This window comes from Capricornis sumatraensis, chromosome 15, assembly GCF_032405125.1.
Source record: "Capricornis sumatraensis isolate serow.1 chromosome 15, serow.2, whole genome shotgun sequence".
Lineage (NCBI taxonomy): Eukaryota > Metazoa > Chordata > Mammalia > Artiodactyla > Bovidae > Capricornis > Capricornis sumatraensis.
The window spans coordinates 19,896,752-19,907,590 of NC_091083.1; the positions used below are offsets into that span (position 1 = coordinate 19,896,752).

Here is a 10,839-nt window from a genome sequence, read left to right on the forward strand (position 1 = left end):
AGAAAAACACCAATACAGTATCCTTTGCCTTTTCTAAATCCAGCTTGAACATCTGGAAGTTCACGGTTCACGTACTGTTGAAGCGTAACGTGGAGAATTTTGAGCATTACTTTACTAGCGTGTGAGATGAGTGCAATTGTGCGGTAGTTTGAGCATTCTTTGGTATTGCCTTTCTTTGGGATTGGAATGAAAACTGACCTTTTCCAGTTCTGTGGCCACTGCTGAGTTTTCCAAATTTGCTGGCATATTGAGTGCAGCACTTTCACAGCATCATCTTTCAGAATTTGAAATAGCTCAACTGGAATTTCATCACCTCCACTAGCTTTGTTTACTAACACACAGGTCAGCATATGATAAAGCACTTGCACCTTGCTTTTTACACCCTTTAAAAGCAGTGTATCTTAGAGAACTTCCTGGTTTCTTAAGGACACAGGATTTGATTATGTGGATGTGCTGTATGATTTGATGAGTCGTTTCCCAGTGGATGAATGCTTAGCTTGTTTCTGGTCTTTTACGCACTGTGCTGCAGTGAACGTGTACTGGTGTACACGTGTGTATACATGTCCTGGTCTGGACAGAACTCTTTCAGAGAGCAAACTCTCTGTTACTGACCTTTATGTCCCCATGAGTAGCACGGTGTTTGGTGTGTAGAGTTTTATTTAGGTGGATGGTGGGGAAGTCAGGGTAGGTCAGTTGGTAGATACTAGGAAGGTCGGTGTGACCACTCCTACCTGATAAGTTGCCTAAAACCAGAGTTTCTCAGGATGTCTTGTTCCTGAGGTGTGACATAAAAAACATGTTATGGGTGTAAAAACCTCATCCTGATGGTTTTATGCCTGATTCCAGCTGGTCTGTTTTTCTTTAAACTAGAGGATGACTTCCAAACTACAGAACACATTCTGCCATCTGTCAGTCCTAACAGTGGTGATTTTCTTTTTTTTACAGTGTGGCATACTTCTAGTTTATAGAGCTCAATATTCTGATGCTAACAGATGCAATAGTTTTTTTCCTTTTTTCTTTTGATAATGAGATGATTTTACTGGTTATAAAAATTCAAGTTGAAAGGATTCAAAGTTTAGAAAATACTCATTTTGTTAAAATAACATACAGCTTATTACAGACATCTGAGTAATCAGCAAAAAAAGCAAAGTTGCTGTCATACCAAGGAATGGGTTGACGGTGGACATGATTTCACACAGTCAGAGAAGCGAGGAGGAGCAAGCACCAAATTGAAGTGAGAATATAACTCAAGTGGCAAGAAGGAATTGCAGGCAGGATTGCTGCTAGGGATTGTGTGAACCAGGAAACGTGGCCAAATGGTGCATGGTGGAAACTTCCCATAGTGGTTCTTTGCCACGTCGAGCTTTCTAGTTTGCAGCCAGTCCTAATAAAATGCTTTGTCTTTATTAAACTTTTCTTTGAAAACAGATGAGAAGCAATGCTAGATATTGCTGGCTCAGCAGTCTAGCTCCTTAGGCATTTGTCATTTTACACACGCATGTCTGCCCAAGACACAATTGGCTACATATTTACAGAAAAAAACTATCAACAAAAGGGTGCAATTATGTTGAGTGTCTCAGTGAGAAAAGTCAAGAGAAGCAAAAATAAAAGTTGCAAGGAAACATTTATCTAGTAAATGTCACATACACCCCCATGGTCAAATGTGTTGGTGTTAATTTCCTGGCAGGATTTCACAGGCTCTCCAGCTCCTTTATGTCAGCACTTTGCCACTTGCAAATTCGATCTGGCTGGGCCAGAGGTGTTCCTTCCCTGAGGCTGGAATCTGTCACACTGGCCATCACTGCTCTCAGAAGAGGAGAAGATGGTAGTTTCTTAGAAAGGTTGATTTGTTTTTATTTTGCATCTGCCTTTCATGTGCCGTCAAGCTCTGTCATGCAGAGAAAACAGTTATTATTGGCTTGGCCCTAAAACTCATTGAGGTTTGTCTGTAAGAGGGTATGGAAAACCCAAACAAACTTTCTGGCCAATCCAGTACATTGAAATGAAAGACAGCTGAGCATTTTCTTATGTCTTCGCTCAGTCATGTTCGATTCTTCTGCGACCCTTTGGACTATAGCCTGCCAGGCTCCTCTGTCCATGGGATTCTCCAGGCAAGAATTCTGGAGTGTGTTGCCATGCCTTCCTCCCGGGATCTTCCCCACCCAGGGACTGAACCTGAGTCTCCACTGTGGTGAAGTGTTTCCTGCGTTGCAGGCAGATTCTTCACCTGCCGAGCCACTGGGGAAGCCCTTTCTTACATCTTCAGTAAGTTTTAAAAAATTCAAGCCTTTGTAGCAGGCTCTCAGAGGTGGGGGCTGGTCTGAGAACTGCTGGCCTCCTCCTGGAAGATCATTAAAGAACCCGTGAGAGCATTACAGTGATGCTGCTTTTGGTGGGACTCCTTTGTGAGATTTCGCTTCTGCCTGCTTGAGTTTTATTACTTACTACATTATTCCATACAATTATAAGTAAACAGACTTTGAGAAAATATACTGGCAGTATTAAACATGATGAGGCTGTTCAAGGATCTTACATAAGGTTGTAAGAGGCCCCACTGCCACCATTGCCCCCCAGAATTTGTATATTTCATATAAAAAGTAAAAATAGATCATTGGCATTTAACTAGCCTTATTCTTTGTAATCCATGAACCACGATATACACCTGAATAATTTCAGAATCTTCAGAGCAAAACAAAGAATTTTCTTCCACTGCTTGCTTCGGTTTTTGATGTAAAATTGATTGAAAGCAGAAGTCGGCATGCATGTCTTTGTCAGGCTTTGTTTTCCTGTCTCCTCTCTGTGTTCTCAGGTGGACTTCTGGGGCTCTGTGCCCGCTCTTAGGCAGCCCTTCACAGATGGGGCCTGGAGGAACTATCTTTTCAAATCAGTGATATGATTTTTAAGATGAAATGAGATGATTTTGGGTAAAACAAGATCATCTTCCTGATAAGCCAGCTTACAGTCTTGATTTTATCCTTACTGGGCTTTCTCTCTGTTCTGCAGGGGAAGGTGTGGCTGATTGATTTTAATCCATTTGGTGAAGTCACAGATTCACTGCTGTTTACTTGGGATGAACTGTTATCTGGAACAAACTTAAAGGGTGACTTCAGTGAAGGAGAAGCTCTGGAGCAGGTAAGAAGATCAGAGAGGTCCCCAGGAAACTTGTCAGTGCCCTGAGGAATTGCCTCCTGGTTCCCAGGCACCCGACACAGATTAACTCTGTGATCCTTGCCCGCGGTGGTGGTCCAGAAGGGGGTGTGTGCTTTGTGGTTTACTCACTTCATCATTCACTATGGACGGAGGTTCGTGACATTGTACAGGAGGCAGTGATCAAAACAATCCCCAAGGAAAAGAAATGCAAAAAGGCAAAATGGTTGTCTGAGGAGGCCTTACAAATAGCTGAGAAAAGAAGAGAAGCTAAAGGCAAAGGAGAAAAGGAAAGATAGACCCATTTGAATCCAGAGTTCTGAAGAATAGCAAGGAGAGATAAGAAAGCCTTCCTCAGTGATCAGTGCAAAGAAATAAAGGAAAATAATAGAATGGGAAAGACTAGAGATCTCTTCAAGAAAATTAGAGATACCAAGGGAACATTTCATGCAAAGATGGGCACAATAAAGGACAGGAATGGTATGGAAGATATTAAGAAGAGGTAGCAAGAATACACAGAAGAACTATACAAAAAGTTCTTCATGACCCAGATAACCATGATGGTGTGATCAGTCACCCAGAGCCAGACATCCTGGAGTACAAAGTCAAGTGGGCCTTAGGAAGCATCACTATGAACAAAGCTATTGGAGGTGATGGAATTCCAATTGAAATGTTTCAAATCTTAAAAGATGATGCTGTGAAAGTGCTTCAGTCAATATGGCAGCAAATTTTGAAAAATCAGCAGTGGCCACAGGACTGGAAAAGGTCCGTCTTCATTCCAATCCCAAAGAAAGGCAATGCCAAAGAATGTTCAAACTACTGCACAATTGCACTCATCTCACACGCTAGCAAAGTAATGCTCAAAATTCTCCAAACCAAGCTTCAACAGTTAAGTGAACTGTGAACTTCCAGATGTTCAAACTGGATTTAGAAAAGGCAGAGGAACCAGAGATCAAATTGCCAACATCCGTTTGATCATTGAAAAAGCAAGAGAATTCAAGAAAAACATCTACGTCTGCTTTATTGACTATGCCAAAGCCTTTGACTGTGTAGATCACAACAAACTGTGGAAAATTCTTCAAGAGATGGCACTACCAGACCACCTTACCTGCCTCCTGAGAAATCTGTATGCAGGTCAAGAAGCAACAGTTAGAACCAGACATGAAACAACAGACTGGTTCCAAATTGGGAAAGGAATACATCAAGGTGATGTATTGTCACCCTACTTATTTAACTTATATGCGTCATGCGAAATGCTGGGCTGGATGAAGCACAAGCTGAAATCAAGATTGCTGGGAGAAATATCAGTAACCTCAGATATGCAGATGACACCACCTTTATGGCAGAAAGCAAAGAACTAAAGATTTAGCCTCTTGATGAAAGTGAAAGAGAAAAGTGAAAAAGCTGGCTTAAAACTCAACATTCAAAAAATGAAGATCATGGCATCCAGTCTTATCAATTCATGGCAAATTGATGGGGAAACAATGGAAACAGTGACAGACTTTATTTTTTTGGGTTCCAGAATCACTGCAAATGGTGACTGCAGCCATGAAATTAAAAGACACTTGCTCCTTGGAAGAAAAGCTATGAGCAACCTAGACAGTGTATTAAAACGCAGAGACATTACTTTGCTGACAAAAGTCTATCTATCTAGTCAAAGCTGTGGTTTTTCTAGTAGTTGTGTATGGATGTGAGAGTTGGACTAGAAGGAAAGCTGAGCACTGAAGAATTGATGCTTTTGAACTGTGGTGTTGGAGAAGACTCTTGAGAGTCCCTTGGACTGCAAGGAGGTCCAACCAGTCCATCCTAAAGGAAATCAGTGCTGAATATTCATTGGAAAGACTGATGCTGAAGCTGAAGCTCCAGTACTTTGGCCACCTGATGTGAAGAACTGACCGACTCCTTGGAAAAAACCCTGATGTTGGGAAAGATTGAAGGCAGGAGGAGAAGGGGATGACAGAGGATGAGATGGTTGGATGGCATCAGCAACTCAAAGGACATGAGTTTGAACAGCCTCTGGGTGTTGGTGATGCTGCAGTCCATGGGGTCATGAAGAGTCGGACATGACTGAGTGACTGAACTGACTGACACTTCATCTAAGGAAGTGATAGCCGGATAGGTTCTTTTCTAGTTACTTTTCTTTTTCTTGGCTCCCGTTTCCTCCCCACCTGAAGAGAGTCCTGGCTGTGGGTCAGGTCACGTGTCTGTTTATTCTGGTCCAGCCCTGGGCTGCTGCACGTGGACAGAGGGATGTTGCCCGGCCGTGTGGACAGGGGCTTGTCCAATCAGAACCCCTGGCTTCCCCAGGGCTTTGACCACAGGCTCTGTCGTCCTACCAGCGTCCCCTTCCACTGGCCACAGTGGCTGTTCCACGCCCTCCATGCTCCTGGGAGCTTCTGCCCATCACTCTTGCCCTCCTCAGCGGGTACTTTCACAGCTCCCCTCATGGGAAGAGAGAATCATTGCTGAGAATTTGCTCCCTTTAACTGCCATCAAACCTACAGACTCACTGCATCCTTCCTCCAAGTCCTGTCTCTGCCCTGCATCTCACCAGATTCCCAGGGCTGCCAGTGCCTTCTTTCCTTTCTCCAGTCTCTTTCTTTCTCTGAAAGTAGTTCACCATGTTTTGACGCCTTCAGTCTTAGTAGCAAGGCCTCCCTCAGGTCCGTCTCCATCCAGCTGCTCTCTCTTTTCTCCTCATGTTCATGGCCACCCCTTCTTTAGACAACTGTATATTGCTCTTTTCAGCCTAAAAGAGTGATACCTGCCCGCTTTTAAAGGAAATTCTAAAATCACCCATGATCCTGGCTCCTTGAGAACCGCTGTTATATTTTGGTGCATAACCTGCTTGCACACATAAACATGAGCCTTTTTAAAGTAAATGAGAGAACACTGCATCTGTAGTCCTTGTCTGCTGGGTTCTTCATTTTCATATTCTCATGGGTGTTTTCTGTCTTCTACAAAATAGTTTTATCTTCATAAGATCATTTAAAAATGATCTCTCAGAGAGAGAGAATTAGAAAGAAGTAACACTTGAAATCCTGCCACCTAGAAATGGCCACCCCAGCACCATTAAGGTTTCCTGGCCATTTTTTGTATATATTCAAATGCACAGACTCCCATTATTTCGGAAGTGGGGTCCCACCAGTCCCTCTCCTTCTGTCAGGTTACAGTGCCAGGTACAACTAAGGTTTGTTGAATTAATGAATGAAGGGATCTTAACAAAATCACTGCAGATGGTGATTGCAGCCATGAAATTAAAAGACGCTTACTCCTTGGAAGAAAAGTTATGACCAACCTAGATAGCATATTCAAAAGCAGAGACATTACTTTGCCAACTAACGTCCGTCTAGTCAAGGCTATGGTTTTTTCTGTGGTCATGTGTGGATGTGAGAGTTGGACTGTGAAGAAGGCTGAGTGCTGAAGAATTGATGCTTTTGAACTGTGGTGTTGGAGAAGACTCTTGAGAGTCCCTTGGACTGCAAGGAGATCCAACCAGTCCATTCTGAAGGAGATTAGCCCTGGGATTTCTTTGGAGGGAATGATGCTAAAGCTGAAACTCCAGTACTTTGGCCACCTCATGCAAAGAGTTGACTCATTGGAAAAGACTCTGATGCTGGGAGGGATTGAGGGCAGGAGGAGAAGGGGACAACAGAGGATGAGATGGCTGGATGGCATGACTGACTCGATGGACGCGAGTCTGAGTGAACTCTGGGAGTTGGTGATGGACAAGGACACCTGGCGTGCTGCAATTCATGGGATCGCAAAGAGTCGGACACGACTGAGCAACTGAACTGAACTGAACTGATCCCTGCTGGCATCTTAAGAGTTGTGGGCTGTTAAAATCTGAGTATCAGGGAAGAAGAATGCAAATTATTTGGCCCAAGGTTATTTTTAAATATGAGGAACAGAGTTATTGTATAGAAACAGTTGTATAAGATTCACTGTATGATCCGAATTCATTCATTTATCCATTCAGCCTTCCTTCCTTTCCTTTTTTCCTTCCTTCCCTCCTTCCTTTCTTCTTAATGTAAACAATCTTATGCTGGAGGTTAGGGATGACAAAAGAGCAACAGGAACCGGCTCCTGCCTTTCTCAGCACCCCTTCCTGCCTGTCCTCCAGTGCACAGAGACCTGCCTGCCTTCCATTCCTCAAAGCTGCAGAGCCCTGCCTGGCCTTCAGGTCTTTGCACTGGTTGTTTCCACTGTGTCCAAAGCTGAGTTTGCTCCAGACCTCATGAGGCTGCTTTCATCATACTTTTCAGTTCTCAGCCCAGATGTCCCCTGCTTAAGCAAGGTCCCACCCCCCCAGCCCACCCTCAAGAGGAATCTTCATGGTTCTCCTTTTACCATAGCTCCTTGCTGTCCTGTTTTTATAACTTTTTACTCTGTGGAATGATCTTGTTTATTTATTTGCTTGCTCAGTGGCTCCCTACCCTCTTGTTTTCCAGTTTTTCTCCCTTCCCCAGAACAATGTCCAGCAGACAGTAGGTATTTCATGTGTGTGTGTGTGTGTGTATGTGTGTGTGTGTTAATTGCTCAGTTGTGTCCTTCTTTTTGTGACCCCATCGACTGTGACCCACCAGACTCCTCTGTCCATGGAATTCTCCAGTCAAGAATACTGGAGTGGGTTGCCATTCTCTTCTCCAGGGGATTTTCCCCACCTAGGGATCAAGCCTGAGTCTCCTGCATGCAGGTAGATTCTTTACTGTCTGAACCATGGCTGGGCTGTCTGTCATAAGGTATGGCCTGCTTTCTAGGGCTTCACTGTCCTGTTCCAGCCAGGTTCCCAGTGTGTCTCCACCTGCTGGACACCATCCATCCCTCACCTCAGTATCTGCCACCCATGAAGCCCAAACCCATGGCTTCTGACTCTGGAACCCTTTTCAGCACCAGGGATATGTGAACATTCCATGCAAGACCTAAGCACATGCAATAAAGAATGTGAAGACTTGTTAAATATGACCCTTGAATTTACAGTTTTACATTGGTGCTGAGAGAAATCTGTGAGTGAGTACACGAAGTGACGTGAGAGAAGTGCAATAGTGTTAGGGGTTTGGGGCTCTCCTTTGCCCTCACTGTTGGCTTTATTCTCTTAAGGCAGTAGTTTCCTGCAGTGCACCTGTGGAAAGTGTCAGAGTTTATAAAGCATGCTGGCCTGTGTGGGCCTGCCTGAGGCAGCCTCAAGCCTGGAGAGAGCCCCCACCCCCAGCCCTTCACAGCTACAGCAGCTATGCAGCCACCACTCGGGGACCACCCAGCCCCGCCCCCCAACGTCTCTTGTCTTCAGATACCTTAGATGTGTATTTTCTTGTGAACATGTGTTTTTTTTTAAAAAAGACTTGGGGCTTTCTTTCACTTAGGAATCTTGATTTTCTTTCCTCCCTAGTACAGAAGAGGAGTTGAAAATTCTATACCAGGATCTTTTTCAGTTTGAAGAATTGACTTAAAAAAACAACTTTCACCAACTTCTGCTCCTCCTTTTTTTTCTTCATGAAGGATGCTCCTGCCTTCCGTTGTACCAACAGTGAAGTCACGGTCCAGCCGAGTCCCTACCTGAGCTACCGGCTGCCCAAGGACTTTGTGGACCTGTCGACGGGTGAAGACGCTCACAAACTCATCGATTTTCTTAAACTGGTAACATTTATGTGTATTTAGTATGCTGGCCATCTCCACTTTCGAATTGATTCTTTAATATTTCATTTTTAGTCATATTCCACGTGGACTTCTATATGACGATTGGGAATTAAAGGGGCAAATTACTTGAGTGAGGTCATTTCATAATGATATGCAGCAAGTACACTGAAAAAATAATTTATTGATAAAAATGATAGAAAATACTTGTACATGTGTATGCTTGTGAGTACATGCTCCTGGGGCTTCCCAGGTGGCGCTAGTGATAAAGAAGCTGCTTGCCAATGCAGGAGCCGCAAGAGACGCCAGTTCGATCCCTGGGTGGAAAAGGTCTCCTGGAGAAGGATATACCAACCCCCTCCAGTATTCTTGCCTGGAAAATCCTATGGACAGAGGAGCCTGGCGGGCTACAGTCCATAGGGTGGCAAAGAGTCGGACACAGTTGAAGTGACCTAGCACAGCACACAGTACAATACATGCTTTTGAATAATTTTCTTAACACTTGTAATCTTGAGGAAAATATATATAATTGACCCTCAAACAGTCAGGGAAAAATCCACGTATAATTTATAGTGAGCACTTCACATTCATGGTTCTTTATCTGCGGATTTAACCAGCAGTGGGTCCTCCGTACCATAGTATTTACTACTGAAAAAAATCTGCATGAAAATGGCCTGTGCAGTTCAGACCCTTGTTGTTTAAGGGTCAACTGGCCTGAGAGCAAATAAGATCTCTGCCATGGGTACTCTGGGGTGAATGTGAGTATTTATGTTTCTTTGTAGGAGTATTTGTGCATAAAGAAGAAAAAGGAGAAAATTTTCAAATGTCTTGAGGATAATGTGCCCAGAAGCCAAAATTATAAACTAATGAACTACTTAAGGCATATTTTTCCACTGATAATTTTCAACCACATCTTTTGCCAGCAGCCTCTAGGAAATTATACTTGCTGACAGAAAAAGCAGTCTTAGCTGAACAAATTAGAATGTGCTGTTGTAATGTATCTTTGTTTCCTGTGACAGAAAAGGAATCAGCAAGAGGATGACTGATCAGCGTGCTAGAGCTCCAGGCCAAGTCACAGAGGAAACCACAGCTGCTTCTGAAGGCCAGGAAGAGTCCACAAGCTCCTGTTAACCCGGTTGGGGGGGTGGGGGGCGTGGACGTCACTAGCTTTTTATATTCATGTATAAAGCTGAGGTAAATGGAGAGACTTTGCTACTTGTAAAAATAACACAATAAATAGAGCTTAAACAGGAAACTATCCTGTTCTGATGATAAAATGCTTTCTATGAAATACCTTGTTCTTTGGCTCAGTCTATTTAGAGGTATCTCTGTTTCTTGTGGCTATTTTTTTTTAACACCTGTCACTGTAGCTGGGCAAGTTTATCTTTGTTATCCAGCTCCTTCGTAATCATTACTTTTCCACTGGAAAAAATAGAACCCTATGTAATATAACACAGCCGTGTGCAACCCTTAGTACATGGCCATTGCTGCAGGAGGTAAGGAGCCCCCACCCTGTTACCAGGCAGCAGGTTCTATAAGACCGTTTATGGTCGGTCAGCCATTGATTGGTGCCACAATGACCCCTCCCCCAAGAGAGCAACTGTCAGCGAGCAACCGGCAGTGGTCCTGCTCAGCCATTGGTCCATGCTGGAGTGGGCCCCTCCCCCAAATGAGCAACTGTCAGCAACCGTTAGTGGTCCTGCTCAGCCACTGGTCCATGCTGGAGTGGGCCCCTCCCCCAACTGAGCAACTGTCAGTGAGCGACTGTTAGGGGTTCAGCTCAGCTAATGATTGGCAGCGTGGTGATCATCAGGTGGAGAGTAAGGTAAGAGGTGAATCCTGGCCTTCTTCCTTGGAGCTCTCCAGCTCACCTGGCCTCCAGCAAGCAGGTGAACTGATAGCCCAGGGAACAGGCCGGGCCTCGTCCTGCAGGTTCCAGAGCCCTCATCAAGGCTGCTCACTGGCTGGGCCCAGGCCTTGAGGCAGCAGCAACCCTCTCCCCAATTCCTGCCTCTGCGACCTCATGGCAGCAGCCCCCTGTACGGGTCACTGTCTGAG

At 44.4% G+C, this 10,839-nt stretch overlaps 1 protein-coding gene across 1 annotated transcript in view; it reads left to right on the top strand.

Annotated features, from left to right (window-relative positions):
* Positions 1 to 10,009, top strand: part of CDC123 (cell division cycle 123) — a 44,707-nt gene extending 34,698 nt beyond the window's left edge. Inside the window, exons 11-13 of the mRNA XM_068987510.1 lie at positions 3,004 to 3,132; positions 8,647 to 8,784; positions 9,801 to 10,009. Coding sequence (XP_068843611.1) covers positions 3,004 to 3,132; positions 8,647 to 8,784; positions 9,801 to 9,827 — 294 coding nt within the window. The 3' untranslated portion in view covers positions 9,828 to 10,009. The remainder of the gene's footprint in view (positions 1 to 3,003; positions 3,133 to 8,646; positions 8,785 to 9,800) is intronic.
* The last annotated feature ends 830 nt before the right edge of the window (positions 10,010 to 10,839 follow it).